Source organism: Artibeus jamaicensis, unplaced genomic scaffold (genome assembly GCF_021234435.1).
Source record: "Artibeus jamaicensis isolate MK-2021 breed Jamaican fruit bat unplaced genomic scaffold, CSHL_Jam_final scaffold_1964, whole genome shotgun sequence".
Classification (NCBI taxonomy): Eukaryota; Metazoa; Chordata; class Mammalia; order Chiroptera; family Phyllostomidae; genus Artibeus; species Artibeus jamaicensis.
In genome coordinates, this window is record NW_026522030.1 from 72,547,384 (window position 1) to 72,566,571 (window position 19,188).

Here is a 19,188-nt window from a genome sequence, read left to right on the forward strand (position 1 = left end):
TCAAAGTACCTGGAATTATGCTGTTTTCCCTCTGAAAGCTGGCTCTACATGACATAAAAACCAGATAGGGCTCAGGCCCACTGTGTGTGTGGACCGTGGGCTAGCTAAACACTGGGCAACAGGTTCAGCCATAGCCCACGGCACCTTATCAGGCAAGCTGAGAGGGAGGAGAATGGCTGTGCTGGCACTTCATCCTGAGGTCTACTGAGAGAGCCTTGCCATGTGCCCCAACCTCACCCTTGTGTCCACTCCATGTTCCTGGGACCCTAATATGCTACTCTCTTAGAACCAGCCTAGATTCCTCTTCCCTGGGGTTGAATACCACACTATTCCTATACACACTTGTAAAAAAAGACTACTTAGTGACTTTTGATGGCAAACAATAAGACATTAAAAAGTATAAAGTTAGGGATAACTTTGGGTAAAATCTATGTAAATTTAAAATTTAAACCAAAGTATTATTCTTGATGTAACCTGATAGACCGCCCCAGTATCCAGCTGTATAAGGAAAAAGCAATGCTCTCAAAGGAAGGTGAATGACTGAAAATCAGTTCATTGGAAGGTAGGGTTATAAACACTACAGAATATTTAAATCAGAAAGGAAGATGTGCAAAGTCTGGGTCTTGGATGGAGCTCTGAGAAGAGGCAGAAGCAAGGGGTTCTGGAAGAGGTATGTCAACTGGCAGCACAGTATAGGCCTGGCCCTAGTTGATGGACAGAGATGAACTGGGGAGGGTTTTCTCTGCCTGCTCACCACAACTGAGCTGTGATATAGGGAGAGCAATACGGAGACCGAGTAACTGTACAGAACAATGCTTGCAGAACGTCTGGAAGAGGAAAAGGCCAGAATAAAACTTGCAAGATTTGTCCAATACAAAGAAGATGGTGGGAGGGGGTCATGAACAACTGATGGAAATAAAAACTAGAAATGCATGAGCTTTGAGAACACAAAAACCATACAAAGAACTGTAAGTAATGGTCCAGTTAAAAACATTTTAAAATTAAAACAGCTAAATACCTACACCTACAAACAAGAAATCCCACAACTCAGAACTCAAAATAAAACAATAAAATCCTCAGAAAACCCATTTTAAAAAGGGTGCTCATTTAGCTTGTGCTTATGGCCAAGTGATCTCATCAGAGTTGGCTGCTCCACACCCCCAAAGGCTTCCCGCTGTTCTGAATACAAAAGAAATATGTATTCTTTACTCCCAAATCCAAGAAACTTAATATCATCTTACTCGCAGCTTTTAAGATCAACTGAAGTATTGAAAAATCTTAAAACCTAACTGGCCACCTTACTTCCCCTTTCCTACAACCCTCAAGTGATTTCAGGTTCTAAGTATGTCTAGCTTTGCATTCATGCTCCTAGTGAGCATGATCCCTAATGATTAAGTAAGACAGCACATAACAGAATTGTGTTTCCTTCCCAACTTCCTCTTTGTGGATGCCATCCCATGAGCTAATCATTTCATGTTCCTCCTGACCCTGCAGGTTCTTCTCATAGTCCCTAACCTTTAGGCCCACCCTAGACATGCTCTCCTCTTAACTCAACCAGCACTGTGGACAGTGAGGTTAAAATGTTGAGAGCATGTAGGTGATGGTAATACACGTTAAGGAGTGCTTTGAATTTATTAGATAAAGAGTTCACATAACACCAACCCCTTATGAACAATAATCAAGTTGATCTGACTTTGGCAAAATGCTACAAATACAGTAGGATAAACAGAATAGACCAAAGACAACTTGAACTGGGGGATGCAAAATCAGATATTGTTTTTTCAAAGACTTTATTTATTTACAATTAGAGAAGAAAGGGAGAAAGAGAAAGAGAAAGAGACCAAAGTGCAAGCGCACATAAACTGGTTGCCTTTTACAGGCCCCCAACTGGGGAACTGGTCTGCAACCCAGGCGTGTGCCTTGACTGGGAACGGAACCGGCAACGTTAAGGTTTGCAGGCCCACGCTCAGTCCATTGAGCTACACTAGCTAAGGCCAAAATCACATATTTTTAAAAGCTGTGTATATACAATATACAGTGTTAAAAGGACTAACAGAACTCATGAGAAAGTTTCATAAGTGACAACTAACCAAATTTTCAAAAGATGCAGGTTACTTTAATAACTGGAAAAAAGAAGAAACTAAAAAGCAGATAGGATGCTATATAACAGCAATGTTCATGGGGGGGAAAAATGATCACATTCAATCGCCCAGCATCTATTTTAAGATGACTGAAATAATGGTACACACAGAAAATGTGTATATAAGGTCAAAACATAAAAGGATTGGAATTTTTAAAAAGCCCTGACTGGTGTGGCTCAGTGGACTGAGTATCAGCCTGAGAATCAGGGGATTACTAGTTCTATTCCCCGCCTAGGGCACATGCCTGGGTTGTGGGCCAGGTCACCAGTGGGGGCTGCATGGGAGGCAACCACACATTGATGTTTCTCTCTCTCCCTCCCTTCCCCATACTTAAAAATAAATAAATAAAATCTTTTTTAAAAAGTACTGGAATTTTTTTCTTTTTTAACTCAAAGTCCGATGTGCTTGTAATTTTGAAATGTGACTTTAAAAGTCCTACAACTTATCAAGTCACTGAAAAATTATTTTGGATTGCTTCTTTATTATGCCATAAAAACACACATAATATTTAAAATATGCAATGATAATAATGCATAAAACTTGATTGGATCCTAATTTAAAAAAGCAATGATGCTATAAATGATTTTCAGGGAGCAACTGGAAATATTTAAATACAGACTTAATATTCAATGGCATTAGGGAATTATTCCTAATTTAGTTGATGTGATGATACTAGTATGAATAAGTTAGAGATCACCCTTATTTTTAGGTGAAGATTGTATAAATGGAAGTTTTCACAGGTGAAGTGTTATGAAGCTACAACTTCTAAATAGTTGAATTAAAAAACAAAGATATAAATATAAATACTTCAAGGCAAAATGTTAATTGTTGAACCAAGATGATGGCTATATTGATAGACATTTTCTATTTCAACTTTTCACATATAATATTTTTCTTAACAAAAATACTAAGGAAAAACACATGACACAATGATGTTAGTAACCAAACAGATAAATTAGTTTTTAAATAATTCTTCAAACAGCTCCTTGCTTTTAACCTCTGAAAATGAAGTAAGGCTAGCTCAACTTAGATATGTGCATCGGGCCTAGGACCCTGGGAGCCTCTCAGTCCATTACCCAAAAACACTTAAACCTTGTAAGAAACAAGTCTTCATTTTGTCTCAACTTATGAAAGTATACTACTTAAATGTAATGAGCACAATATCTTTAAGTTTACCCAATTTAACATTCTCCTTTTCCAAATCTGCATTTAAATAATGGAATCATTAGGAATTTAGAATGAAGACTACAAATTTATAGCACTTCATAAATGTAAACAGCAGTTAAAAAGCTGTTGTCCTTCAAGGACAAAAAACGGGAAAGAAAACAAGTCATTTCTAACAAGAGGAAAAAGGTTGATTGACTTTGGGACAGAAGTTGAAAAACTCCACACCAAGAACTATTAGGACTGAAAACACCGTGTCATGCTAGTAAGAGGGGACAAAAAGTGGGTTCTGGGTGGCAAAGAACAAAACAAGAGATGGGGAAGGAATTCCACTTAACTTTCAAGTATCACCAAAGTTCACTCTCAGTTAAAACACAAAAACTCAAACTCCCGCCAAGATGGAGGCATAGGTGGAGACGCCGTGCTTTCTCACACAACCGAGTTTAGGGACAACTAAATATTAGCAACAGAAAACACAGCCAGAACACGAAAAATTGAACTTTTTGGAAGTCTGTTAACAACAAATTCTTCAGCCTGACCAGTAAGAGGGGCGAAACCAGCAGCTGGTGGAGCAGGGTAGCACAGGGCAACTTAGTGAGACGGACTCAGGCGCGAGGAATCCAGGCGCAGGGTTGGACCTAGTGAGAGACACAGCGAGCGACCTCGGGGAAACAGCGAGGGAGCAGGGCTGCGGGTTGACTGTGGTCGTGCATTCGTGTGCATGGATAGACAAGCGAGGGAGTGGGCGATTGGACGGGACCCAGTGGGTCCCCGCTGCAAGCGGCAGCAGAGGGCACTGCCATTTTCCCGCTCTGACCCCACCTCCACATACAGAGTCATAACCCAGCGACTCTGAATGGCCCCGCCCTGGTGAACCACCTAAAGCTCTGCTCCTCACCCAGCGGCAAGAAACAGCAGAGGGGGCCGCCATTTCCCCGCTCTGACCACATGTCCACATACAGAATCACAAACCAGCTACCTGGGAGTCCGAGGTTTCCGCTCCTCATACTTAACGGGCGCAAACAGACCAAAAATGGCTCAAGAAGATCTCAAAGCCCCAGAGCCTATAAATCTAAGCAATGAAGAAATAGCAAAACTCTCAGACGCACAATTTAAAACACTGGTGATCAGGATCCTCACAGAACTGGTTGATTATAGCCACAAATTAGACAAATATATGAAGGCGAAACTAATTGAAATGAATGGAATTGCACAGGACACCAATACCAATGAAAAGGAAACTGGGACTCAAATCAATGGAGTGGACCAGAAGAAACCAAATAATGGCCAAACAGAAAAGAGTGAAGAAGCAAGAATTCAAAAAAATGAGGAGAGTCTTAGGAACCTCCAGGACATCTTTAAATGCTCCAACATCCGAATTATAGGGGTACCAGAGGGGGAAAGGAACAGCCACCAGTGGAAAACTTATTTGAACAAATAATAAAGGAGAATTTCCCCAATCTGGCAAAGGAAATAGACTTCCAGGAAATCCAGGAAGCTCAGAGAGTCCCAAAGAAGTTGGACCCAAGAAGAAACACACCAAGGCACATTATCATTACATTAGCCAAGATTAAAATGGAGAAGAGAATCCTAGAAGGAGCAAGAGATAAGGGGACTGTCACCTACAAAGGAGTCCCCATCAGACTGTCAGAGGATTCCTCAAAAGAGACCTTACAGGCAAGAAGGGGCTGGAAAGAGGTATTCCAAGTCATGAAATCCAAAGACCTACAACCAAGATTGCTCTATCCAGCAAAACTTTCATTTAGAATGGAGGGATAGATAAAGTGCTTCTCAGATAAGATCAAATTCAAGGAGTTCATCATCACCAAGCCCTTATTATATGAAATGCTAAAGGGACTTACCTAAGAAAAAGAAGTTAAAAAAACATGAACAGTGAAAGGACAGCAAACTCACAGTTATTAAGAACCACACCTAAAACAAAAGCAAATTAAGCGGACAGCTAGATCAGGGGTGAAACATAGAAATGAAGATCTCAAGGAGGGTTAGCAACAGGGGAGTGGGAGGAGGAGAAGGGGGGAGAAGGTACAGAAAATAAGTAGCATAGACAATAGATAGAAAATAGATGGGGGAGGCAAGAATAGTATGGGAAATATAGAATCTAAAGAACTTGAGACACATGGTCATAAACTAAAGGGGGGTAATGGTGGGGACGGAGGGGTAGGGTGGAGGGGAGTGAAGGGGGGTAATAGAACAACTGTAATGGCATAATCAATAAAAAATAAATTTAAAAAAATTTAAAAAAAACAAAACACAAAAACTCTAATTTGAAACTAACCCATCTTCTGGAGGGAAGTAATTCTGACAGAACTCAGACTTTTACAGAAAAAGTACCTTCGGAAACTATTCCATACAACTTCCCCTTCACTACAAGGAAGTGAGAACCAAACTGCCAGCTAGTCTACATCCCGATTTCTTAATTCCCCACCTAACAAACTGCAAATGTGATTTTAACACTAATAGTACAGAATGCCACAGCCAATTTACCCAGCACAGGGAACTGGAAAAACCACAAGAAGCCACTCACATGTACAACTCCAAGCTTCCCAGTGGCTCATATCAATTCCACTACTGTGCACACATCAAACCATAAACCTTCCCATTTTAGAAAACCAAAGTTAGTGCATCTTCTCAGATGTTCATAACTTTCACAAACAGGAAGGGGAGAAAGATAATAAATATTATGTTAATAAAATACTTTCTCTGAACAAAATTAAGTACAAATGGACCATTTCTCTAATGAACTTTGGTCTCCATCATCTAAAAAGCATTAAAGTCTTAAATAGACTTTTGCAGTTTTAGAAAATGTGTAAGAAAGTTACGAAATGTATCAAGACACTGATATATAAGTAACAGATGACTGTATTACATATTAAAAGTTAGTATTTGTAAATAAGAAAATTAACATTTAAAATTTTTAGCTGAAAGAATTCCATCTTCTAGATGCAAGGCATGAAGAATTTCTCTAAGGATATTTTTAAAATTTATTTTTTATTGTATTTTTTTCCATTAAAATTTATCCCCTTATACCTGGCCCCCTGCAATCACCACACTGTTTTCCATATCCATGAGTCCTTTTTCTGTTTTGCTCCATTGCTGCATCCCCTAACCACCCTCTCAGAGCTGTCAGCCTGCTCCCCATCTATGAGTCTGTCTCTATTTTCCTTGTTAGTTCAGTTTGTTCATTAGACTCCATAAGTGAAGTCATATGGTATTTGTCTTTCTCTGACTGGATTTCCTTGACATGATGTTGCCCAGGTCCAACCATGCTGTCACAAAGGGTAAAATTTTCTTCTTTTTTATAGCTGAGTAGTATGCCATTGTGTAAATGTCCCATAGTTGTTTTATCCACTCATCTACTGACACACAATTGGGCTTAAGGAATTTTTTAAGAACATTTATAATTTCTCTACAATATAGGTTTTAGAAATAAGACAAGGCAGATTGTTTTTTAAGGCAATACTAATCCTGAATTTAGGGGAAAGCATGACATTGTTAACTTTGTGGTACAGTTCCTTCTACAGTAAGGGTCATTATTTATATTAAAGTATAGCAAAGTCAACAGTTGATGATTACCAAAGTTAGAAATGAAATTAATTTGTACCTTAAGTGAGGCTAGTGGGTGTTCTGGACCAAGTAAACTCCAATGAAAGGAAGCCAGGTCTTCATCAGGTAGAATGTGATTTCCTGGAACGCAAACATGGATACTATAAAAGCTATCACCATGAGTGACACAGGGAAACTCATCACTGCATGTTATAATCTGAAAATTACCTTTATTTCTTTGCTTTAGACTTTATAATATGACTTTTTAGGACCAACTCACTTGGTAACCACATAAAACTTCCACACAGAAATGGGGAATATTTTTTAAATATAAAACAGCATATAGCAGGCAGACTTCTTGCAGCTGCCTCAAGTACAACATGAATTTGTAGTACACTTCCAACAGCATTTACAGTGGATACATTGTGTAACAACCTAGGCAACTTCCCAGCACAAGACTAAGGTCAGCCTGATAATGCTCACCTGATACAAGTTTTCATTGGTTCATGAAACCACTGCACACTGTGAACTAGTTCAATAGCAAAGGTGGAATCTGCAACAAGGTTTAAGTGACAACAACTATTTCTTGTGGCATGGATCAACTACCTACCCTCCTCCTGCAATTTCCACCACCACCTACAAATAGATGTGACAAAGAAAAGACCACAACACCATCAAGCAGTGTCATTCAGTTGTGCACCCTACCAACAGGGTATGTTACAAATAAGAACTGTATTCAGTGGAGAAGCTACATTTTGAGGAAACATTCTCCCTTCACTGTAATGCTCCATGCCCGATATACTGACATCTTCAGTATGTAGTTATCCGGATGCAATTTAAAAGCAGTAATTTCCTAAATAATTCTGTGATTTTTCTATCATAATTCAGTCACCACCACATGGAGATAATACATTCATTAATTAGCTGCTAATAGAAAGCAAAACAAGGTGAGATCATTTGCAATATTCCTAATCATAATATTCTAGCACACAAAATCACAATATAAAAGTACTGAACTGCCATGATATCCAGAGAAGCAGGGCTACGTCGTAACTGCACGTAGTCACTACTTTGCACTGCTTTCCTGTTTATGGACTGCACAGAACTTCACTGTGAAGTATGAAGTGTCTGAGATTTGTTTAAGCTTCTACATGAAAAACTATTTCCAATTCCAACCTCAGTAACAGTCTATTAAAACATGAGTTAAACACATTTTAGATGAATATTCCACTCAACTTTTCTTTTTATAAAAGATTTTATTCCTCTATTTTTAGAGAGAGAAAGGGAGGCAAAAAGAGAGGGAGAGAAACATCAATGTGTGACTGCCTCTCACACACCCCCAACTGGGGACCCGGCCCACAACCCAGGTATGTGCCCTGACTGGGAATCAATCCAGTGACCCTCTGATTTGCAAGCCAGCACTCAATCCACTGAGCCAGACCAGCCAGGACTCCACTCAACTTTTCTAAAATACAACTTATAAAGCTATACCTTCTACTATAAAATGGAAAAAAATAATAATCTTTTTAAACAAAATCTAAAATATGCTCATCCAATTAAGAGTTTGCCCATAACTTGTTTAAACTTTCTGAAGAAATTCCAAGCCCTAAATTACTGTATTTTTAGGACTATAAGATGCATTAGGCCATAAGACACACCTAGGTTTTAGAGGAGGAAAATAGGAAAAAACTTTTTGAAGCAAAAAATGTGGTAAAATATTAAAAACCTGTGACCCCACTCCACCCCCCCCCCACAGTGAGCCAGGCACTCTACATTCAGACTATAAGACGGCACCACCTTTCCCTCCACATTGGGGCAGGTGGAGAGAAAGTGCAGTCTTATAGTCTGAAAAACACAGTAATTCATTACTAACTTTTCAAAATATTACTGATTGTTTCCTGTGTATTTTAAAATTTCACAAAATAATTTAGCTAAGAGTATGAGTTGTCATTAAATCCCAAGAAATATACTCAGTGTTTCTGAAATAAAATAAATATCTTCTGTATCTCAAACTAACTAAGGTATTCATATTCTAAAAAGCATATAATTTTCTAGACCATGAAAAGTCAATTAGCTGTGTTGACCTGTGTGGCTGAGTTGGTTTGGCATTGTTCCACAAAGCCAAAGGTTGCCAGTTCGGTTCCCCAGTCAGGTGCGTAGGAGAGGCAACCAATCAATGTTTCTCTCCCTTTCTTTCTCCCTCCCTTCCCCTCTCTCTAAAAATAAATAAATGAAATCTTAAAAAAAAATAAAGTCAATTAATATCCCCAAGTTGTTTTGCATAGCATTTAAGTAAATATGAAACTTTTGCTTAAGAAGATGTACAGAAAACAGCCAAGCTAAAGACACATATTTAAGATTAGATTCAAATAAACAAAAAAAGTTAGGAAATTTTGTGACTGGTAGTGATACAATTTGAAATGCTATCACCAAATAAACTGAAAAACTGTGGCTTGCTTACAATAATATCTAATTGTGTAGAACTTTTTTGGGAATATTTATAAAAATCCGTTAACTAGAAATTTCTAAAAGTAATCCACAATATATCCCCTTCTTAATACAACCAGATTGGGCTGCTAACCTCCACAGACTACTACAAACTGAGAAAGTACAATGTGATTTCACTATCTTGAGGCCACATGTTTTTCAGTAAGACTTGGTGTGTTACAAACAGCTTTCAATCCCATCACCACAGTTCAATGGGTTTCATTAAAACCCATTTTAATGAAACCCATTGAACTGTGGTTCATTCAGGAAGGAGGGCCTCGTTCAAAACATGTTTACTGCCCTGGCTGGTGTAGCTCAGTGGATTGAGCGCGGGCCTGGGAACCAAGCAACCACGGTTCGATTCCCAGTCAGGGCACATGCCTGGGTTGCAGGCCAGTTCTCTCCTTCTCTCCTTCCTTTCCCCTCTAAAGATAAATAAATAAAATATTTAAAAAAAAAAAAAAAACATGTTTACTTCTACTGTGGACACAATTCTCATAAACTCACAACAACCTAGAGCTGGATATTCAAGTGGCTACAGACATGAAGACGGAGCTGACAAAAGAGGGAAAAAAGAAAATAATCATAAAATGCAGACATAAACTGACACATGACTATTAACTACTGTAAAGTCATTTTTAAGCAAAAAAATTAAATACAGTATATAAAACCTTAGTTAAAACAAGTTTCATTCTGCCTGGATGGTGTAGCTCAGTGGGCACATGCCTGGGTTGCAGGCTGCTTCCCTGAAGGCCAGTTCCCAGCAGGGGACGCACGAAAGGCCACCATACATTGATGTTTCTCTCCCTCTCTCCTTCCCCTCTAAAGATAAATAAATAAAATCTTAAAAAAAAAAAAAAAAAAAAAAAGGCTGAGAAGTGATTATTAAAAAAAAAAAAGTTCCATTCTTTCTAAGTATTCAACATAAGAAATTCCTCCAAGGGAAATTTAAAGACATTTATATACTTACTTAAAATATAAAACAAGATAAGATAGTTTATTTTTGTTGTTTTTCTTTTAAAGTAGTAAATGTCCTAAAATGAGGGGAGAAACCCAATAGTACAGTACTAACTCCACAGCATATTTTCTTCTATAACAAATATAATTTATGCCAAAGGTTTAAATGTCTAATTTTCATAGTGGGACTGTGTTAATATGTGTGATTTTGAAAAATGTTACTTTCCCCAAACTTTAAATAAATTTATTCACAAAATTAGTTTTTTGGCCCAGACAGCAAAATACATAAATGAACACAACAGAACAAAAGAGGCACATTACCAGCAACACCAAAATAATACTAACAATTGTTTTTGCGGAGGAGCCCTTCCTTGGTTCTTTTAAATTTAAGATAGAATTCAAAACACTCCAGACCTAAAATTTAAAATATCACTATGTTCTCTGTATAGGAGTCCTTTATGACTTGAGACAGTTTTCACATTGCCCACCTACCTAAGAGAGCGGCAAAGATAGGGAAGCGGTTTGGGTTCAGGTCCAGCTGCTTGGCCACCTCATGCATCAGGTATTGGCTTGTGGTGAGACTTTTCCCATTCCGGCTCAGTTTTAGGGCATGGGCACTGAAATAGTAGGGGATGTTGCACAGTGCGTAATCAGAATCGTATGCAACCAAGCCATGAAAGCCGTTTTCTCTGCAGAAACCAATCACTTCTTGATGATGGTCCTCGATGCTCTGCGCAACCTGTGCAAGTGAGAAGGACACTTGGTCAGAGGCTGGGCACCACAGCAGCACACATGCTCAATGTGCAGACATGTCTGTACAGAATCCGCAAACCCCATATATGGAAAAGACCCAAGAGAACCAAACAGTCCAAAGTTCCATCGATAAAAGTGTGCAGCACACTGCTCGAATGGGAAATCATGTCCCGATCAGTAACATATGATCTCCTAAACACTGAAAATTAACTTCCGGTTTCTTGTCAAGTTCAAAGATCACCTTGCTTACACAATGCCAAGCCCCAACAAAATACAGTATTTTGAAGGAAAAAGGGGTGTTGGGACAAAAGAGACAGAACAGGAAAATAAAGTGCAAAGGAATGTAACAGAGAGAAGCCAGCCACCCTCAGTGAAACCAGAATAATTTCTTCAAAGTAGATCAAATGTTGTCAAATAGGCGAAATAATCAGAAGGATTTTTTTAAAAAGTTAAGTATATTCATATACTAGTTGTATATACCAAAGCATTCAGCATATGGTGATATTAATAAGAATAAACACATTTACCCTCAAGTAATTGTCACATGCTTATTCTGTGCAAAGACCAGGCCTGGTGGTGCAGCATCAGGTTCAGGACCACCATGGAGACTAAGGCTAAATTTATGCCTTTTTAGTGATGAAAACTATAGCCAAAGCCTCTTTACTCTGCTGGCTCTCACACTGCAAACAGTTCCCCAACCTACCTCAAGTAAAAGGTGCCCAAAGCCTCTTTGATCTTAAACATATACCAAAAGGCATTGAAAAACATTTTCCTAAAATATATAAAGTTAAAGACCATTGATTCCTCTCCTGCTGTTTCCCAAACTCATTCACCAAACTCATTAAAATCTGTAGGTTTTTTTTTTTGGTTGTTTCTACAATAAGGTAAACATAATTTTAAACTAAATCAGGTCATTCAGCTCCTGTGGAAAATTTACTCTCCATAGAACGTTAAAACTGAAAATCACCTGCCCTTAAATGTACATTTCTACAACTATGATGTCCAATATATGGCTATATGAATTAAAATTAAATTACATTAGAAATTAAGTTTTAATGTTCACTGGTCATCTGCTATGTATCACTGTGGAATTACTCTAATTTCTCACTGGTTCTCCTAACAGAATCAGTCACCAAATTTTGATGGAAAATTAGTTACAATGAAATTTCATTTAGAGGCAAAGCAAACCTTTTAAAAATACATATTTAAAGGAAACATAATTTCTTGCATTCCTGAAATAAAGTTTTTGACAAAAAGATTTTGTAAGAAAAAATAAAACATGCAATTAGTTATCTAATGTTCCATTTCTCAGAATAGGAGAATCTTGTTTCATCATCTCTTAAATCTAAAAACACTATACATCCACTAAAATAGAAAAGTATAGTTAAAAACTTTTTCTAAAATTAGGCCAGCTTCATCTTTTCACTCTAAAAAGGATAACCTTCAAGTCCAAGTTCCCTACCTCAAATCACTTATTACACAGAACTTCGTATTTGCAACATCTTAAATCACTTAAAAATAACCAGTAATTCCTGGCTGTTTTGACAATTGTAGGTCTGCACAATCTCTAAAAGTCCATGAAATGAAAGGATGTGAGCTACCATACCCTTGCTCCCCACCCCTCCAAGGAGTTCTAGAAAAGACAGCATGGCTGCTTGCTCCATAGATCAGACGGCTTGTACAGATGAGGCAGAACTGAATGCATGAGTTCAGTATTGCAATACTCAATATTTGTATTTTGTGAGAGTTGACTAACCCATTCTTCTGGGAAACCGAGGCTATAAGTAGTTCAGAGCCTGGCCCTGCCTACCTCCAGAAAAGAAGCCCAGAGATGACGTGGCTTATATTCCCTGAGAGCCTATTTGCTGCCCATCAGTGCCATGTCTCATGCCATTACTACCACATCATCCACACAACCACCTAGAGGTAAGGGAAGGGATCAGTCCTTCCAGGATTGTCCACATGGGTGTTCGATAAGGGGAAGAGCCAGGTGCAAAGCCCAGAGGTGAGTGTGGTGTGTGTACAGCCCCACCCCACTGACCGTGGAGAAAGCAGCAGGTGATAGAGGCAGAGTAGGCAGTTTATCAGTCTACTCTGGCATGGTTTCAAAAAGGCTGCTGGGTTGTAAAACAATAGGCAATGTAGTTCCAGAGTTGTAAAATGGTCTTGCTCTCTGACCCAGTAATCTTACAACAGGAAATAGAGCCTAAGAAACCAACACACCCAATAAAAAAAAAAAAGATCGGAAACCTAAAAAGGGTCAGGGTAGACTCCTGGGGGAAAAAATAAGTTAACATTAAGAAACTAGGAAAATACAGAAGCTACATGACATTGTGGAGAAACTTGGGAAAAGCTTAAGACAAAAGACTAAATACATTTCAGAATACGATATCCTATACATTCAACCATGCAAAACTGTGGCAAAAGATAGGAAGGGAAAAAGCAAAAACAACCATAGTTGTATTAAGGCAGTACAATTATGCTTATGAAAGACCTTTAAAAAAATCACATAAAAAGCTAAGGAGCACTAGTATAAGCCATACCAATACTGGCCACCTCTGTGCCACCAAAGTGGAGACAAATGCTCCCCCTTTCACATGTCTCTCTTATGCCAGATGACAATGAACAGTACTCATTTGTATATCAAAGCCTAGGTACCTAGCACCCAGGAAGCACCAAAAGAATGAAAAACACTGATGGTCCCATTTTGGGATCCCTCTAAGAGTCTTTAAACTACCTATAAAGATTAGTAAGATATACTCTGTTCAGCAGAAGCCAACATCCGGTAGAGAATTCCAAAGTTTTTATCTGCCTCTAGGTGGTGTTTTCATCCGCCTCTAGGCGGTGCAAAGTGGAGCACTCCAAAATCACCTGTTCCCCAAATACAATTCTGTGTTCTTTCAAAGCATTTGGTTTCAGACTGGCATTAAAAACAAAGTGAATGAACTGTTAATAACTTATTACAATACGAATTTACAAATGATTAACAACACCTTAAATCCTCCCCCAAAGCTCACTCAACATTAAACAAATACTTGCCTGCTAGAATTAACCTCCTAAAACAAAAAATAAAGAAACCACACCCAAAGGCACAGACTTCAAACCTGAATTAAAGCAAAGTGAGGCAGTATGTGCCCTGGTCTTGCTCATCTTTTCTGTCTCATACACCCAGAATGACAGTTACGGGGATGGGGGAGAGAACCAAAATTTCTAGTTTCCAATTCTGGCTTGATGCCCAACCTGCCCAGCTAGGAATATAAAATTAGTGGATATTTTAGGTTCCTTCAACTTCTTAAATCCTTCCCCAACTTTAAATCCCTTGCACCTTTATGCAGAGAAAGGCAACATGGCATTAAAAACCACAAGGTAACAGAGATGTGATACCTCCTAATGGGCAAGCAATGGAAGTGGGGTGCAACAGTACTCACTTAAGAAAAAGAAAACCCTGAAAAAGTTAAGGGCTGTCTGGGTGGTGGACACAACATGACTGTGTGTATCTCTCCAAACTCAAATGATTATACATCTCACAGAGAGAATGAACTTCAATGTACACAAATTTTTTAAATATCTGCTACGATGTCAGGGATACCAGGATAGAATGCAGACTGATAAATATATCAAATTGTATTATAAAATTTCTGAAATAACCTAACTGAGCAGGGTGGGGGAAACTCCCCAAGCTAACTTTAGAAAACAAGTTTTGAGTTGAAGCTGTGAGGTCTGAGGACAGAGACTGGCACACAGACACTAAATCCGTGTTGGTAATCTGTCTCCCAGGGTTGCAGGTCAGCAATGCTGAAACCACTTGTGTGTGTAAGGTTGGTGGGTAAGCTGGTGCCTCCCTGTCAGAGAAGGGGATTTAAAATGTGCAAAGAAAAGAGGCCAACATGACCCTGTGCTGTTGCATTAACCGTGGAGACATCTCTAAGGACTGGTAGGTAAGTGACAAGACAGGTAGCACAGAAATCAGTGGAGTTAAGTGTGTACATATAAGTTAGCCTACACATATACATCTCTCAATTGTCAGCTGAGGCTTGAGAAGCAGCAACACTCAGAAGTATGAACACCTGAACCCGGGTCTGGTCCATTAAAAGGGACAACCTTTGAGAAAAATGGGTGATGCTGAGACAAAAAAAAATCCAAGGTGAGCCTGGAGCATCTACTTTTTAGTGCCAAAAAGAAAGGCAGTGTTCGTAAACGAAGGATGGGGCGTGTCAGAGGGACACAGGAGCCCACCTGAAAGATACCCAATGACCAAAGCTAGAACAATTTGTGTAACAAAATGACATAATATGTATTGGGTTATAACCCGAAGTACAAAATGAATACACAAGTCCATACTGATATACATAAATGATGAAATAAAGAGGACAGGTACAAATCTTCCCTAAAGAATTCAAATAATAATGTAGGATACCTCCCCTACCTTTGAATGTGAGCTGCACTGAGTAACAACTTACAGGAACTAAACCAACAAATGAGATGACAGTCATATCACAGAGCAAAGGCCTGCCAGACACCCCCTTCACCAAGTGACCAGGGTCATGATCAACTAAGTCCTGCTGACATCATGCACCCTGTGGTACAGTGTGATGAGACGGGCACTGTGCCCCTGCGTACTTCCCCCAAATCATAAGAAAACATCAGAGAGCCAAAATCTGAGGCCAGCCTACAAATACCTGATCAGTCCTCCAAAGTGTCAAGAGGAACAGAGGCTGAGCTGTTTTAGACCAGAGTGGACCAATGAGTTGAGTCAGCTTTAAGAACAGGGTACCTAGGATTGGGTCTTAGAGCCAAAAAGGACATAGGCAAGAAACAGATAAAATCTGAATGAAGTATACAATGCAGTTCAGTGTTCACCAATGCTGATTTTTCAGTTTTAACAATTATACCAGCTCCTAGGATATGCATGGAAACTGAGTGAAGGATACTTGAGAACTCTGAACCATCTCTGCAACTTTTCTATAAACCAAAAATTTTTCCAAAAAGTTTATTTTAAAGAAAAATTTTGCCCTGACTGGTGTAGCTCAGTAGGTTGGGCATCATCCTGCAAATCAAAAGGTTCCCTCCAGGTTCAATTCATGGTTCAATTCACTGCCTATGTTGTAGGCCTGAACTGGGGGTGTTCGCGAGGCAACCGATCGATGTGTCTCTCCCTCCCTTCCCCTCTCTCTACAGATAAATAAATAAAATATTTTACAAAATAAAGAGAGAAAAGAAAAATTTCAATAATATACAGCTAAAAGACATCAGCTAAAAGACTTTTTAGCTACTTCATCAGGTGAGTGGGCAATGTCTCTAAGAGCCTACAAAAGAAAACACAACTCTCCAGGGACAACTAGACTAAGGGAATGAGAAGGCCTCCCACAGATGGGACTGGGTTAACAGACCTGTGAGTGAGTGAGTGAACGAATGAAGGAAGTCCAACAACCAAAAGTCAAAGAGCCTGATAAAGAACTGGGTGCAGAGGATGAGGTAGGGTATAAAGGCTAGCTGCAGTTTGGGTAGGTATAGGAAAAGGTCTGGGTTGTGTCAAAACAGAACTTGAGAGGCAATTATTTAATTAAAAATAAAAATTAAATGTAGAGGATAGTTAACACCTTTGGTTAGCAGGGTCTGACACATCAGCTGTTTTTTCCTTCAAGTATGTTTTCTGGTCTGAATTCCTTTACTCCCATTTCCCATCTTGTCTAATCTATAATGTCACCTGCGTTTTGTTCTCCAGTTCCCTGGCCTTCCAAATCCTGGCTTAAACTAGGCACAGTATAATGAAATTGGTTAGTCTACTTAATTCTAGAAGTGAGCAAAACTATTAGATACAGTGTTGGAAAAATTATTTCAATTTGAACTCTCAAAAAGTATATAGCAACCTAGAACATTAAGCCTGACTTATTTACCTACAACTAACAGAAGGAGAAAAATTCTCCCTACAGAGTGAACCAGACTTAAAATCATGAGTGGCCTCCTTACAGAAAATGCCGCCGCTATGCTGGTAACCAGAGACCCCTACCACCTTAAAGGTAGAAGACCATGATTTATTTTTGCTGTGGCTGCCATCACACCGTATCAGAATGCAGCTTCAGATCAAAGAGGTAAAATCCTACCACCCTGCATAGAGCATAGGAGCTACAACCAACACCTTGGAACCACTAAACACCTTGCCTCCCTTCTCCACACATCTGTCCACAAGAAATATAGTGAATGCAGTCAGCATTACAGAGCTTCAATAGCTAGTAAAATGCCCTATTTCTCGTCTCAATGAAGGACTTTGTACTTAGAAGGGGAAAATTTTTATTCTACTATATATTTACCAAAAACCCTAGGTAAATTTTTATCTCAATAGATTTAAGTTTCATCATTAAAAAGGCAGCTACATCAAAATTTTTGTTTTTACAAGGAATATTCCCAAGCTTACTTTGCAAGTAAAATTATTTATCAATGCTGAAAGCAGCTATGGGACAGTCCCATAAAATGAAAAGGTAACAAAGTTACTTACTCCTAATCTCCAGTGAAGAAGCACTTGCACAGTGAGGTTTTGTCTCTGGCATCAGGTGAGTGAACTCTACTGCCTACTTTAATATTTTCTGTACTTCCATTTCTTCATCTGCAAAGATAATAGTACTCCCCTACCTCACAGGGTAGCTGTGATGATTAAATGAGTTACTATGTAAACAGCTCAGAATCATTCATAAATAAGAAGTGCTTGATAAATGTCAGCTTTTATTAATTTTTAAGGAAGCTATGTGAAAAGGGATCTGCTTCTTCATACCTCTGATACCAGACCTGAAACATTATGAGTTGTCATATACAGATTTTTCTGACACAAAGAAAAAAATACATATGGTTTTTCTTTAGAATAATTTTATATCAGCTCAATAATGGGACACATCCCCCAACCAGCTACCAGATTTAAAAGATACAAGTCAATCTGAACAAAAGAGAATTAGTTGACCTAAATATCTGGGGGTTTTTGTTTATCAGGTGTTCACTTTTATCCAGCAGAACTGTGGTCACTAGGTATAAGTGGGTAAAACTGAAGCTACTTACTCACTACTCAAGTTCAGAAGAATGAGAACATAAAAGTCAACTCTAATTTGATGGAAGATGTTTATTGTTGACACGTACTTTCAAAAGGCAATTTAAATGTTATAATCCATATTAGCTATGTCTCTAAAAGAGAATCTCTCCTTCACAGTAAGTCTGAAATCAAGTTTAATAAGCTTCCTACCTTACATATCTCTCTTGCTGATAAAAACTGGTTGCGGCAGTCATTAAAAGCAAGGGAAAAAAAGTCCTTTTAAAATAAAGGTGTGACACAGAAAAAGACCCTTGGCTTCATTAATTGTAAGGGAAATGTAAATCAAAACCACAATGAGCTAGCTACTACCAAAAAATAATAATAATAAAAATAAAGCCAAAAAACAGAAATAAGTGTTAATAAGAATGTTAAGTGGGAACCACCACACATTGCTGGTGAGAATGTAAAATGGTACAGCTACTAGTGCATACTATGGAAAATAGTATGGTGCTTTCTCAAAAAATTTAACATAGAATTACTACATGACCAAGCAATTCCATTGCTGGGTATACATCCAAAACAATTGAAAGCAAGCGGTCAAACAGATATATGGGTACCCATTTTCATAGCATTATTCATAGAGGTCAAAAGGCGAAAGCAATGAATATGCAAAAGGTTCTGTATGAGGTCTGTCCAGAAAAAAAATCAAGCCAGTGTTAATATAATGAGAATGGTTTTGCGCATCAGCCACATAACCTGGCAGCCAAGGAGAGTGGACTAGAATGCAGATGTGTGAACAATGACGACTTCACTGCACTAGTCAGTTGGGGCAGTAGACCCCATTGAGCAAGCATGTATACTGTGTGGTTGTCACATTAAAAATGACTGAGCAAACAACAACAAATCTGTATCAAATTTAGCATTCAGCTTGAATGTTCCTCCTCAAAAGTATTCAGATGATTCAGAAGGCTGCAGCTATGCAACTGATGATTGGCAGCTTCATCACAACAGTGCACCGGCTCAGACTTCACATCTTACACAGTTTTCTGGCAAAACATCAAGTCATCATCCAGGCGACTCCACCCCTCTACCGTCCAAATTTGG

At 38.7% G+C, this 19,188-nt stretch overlaps 1 protein-coding gene across 2 annotated transcripts in view; it reads right to left on the minus strand.

Annotated features, from left to right (window-relative positions):
* The window catches only part of FAM120A (family with sequence similarity 120A), a 141,332-nt gene that overhangs the window by 110,455 nt on the left and 11,689 nt on the right, over positions 1 to 19,188 (minus strand). For both annotated transcript variants that reach the window (XM_037128695.2, XM_037128694.2), the window contains exons 2-3: positions 10,806 to 11,052; positions 6,928 to 7,010 (exon numbers count right to left, since the gene is read on the minus strand). In XM_037128695.2, coding sequence (XP_036984590.1) covers positions 6,928 to 7,010; positions 10,806 to 11,052 — 330 coding nt within the window. The remainder of the gene's footprint in view (positions 1 to 6,927; positions 7,011 to 10,805; positions 11,053 to 19,188) is intronic.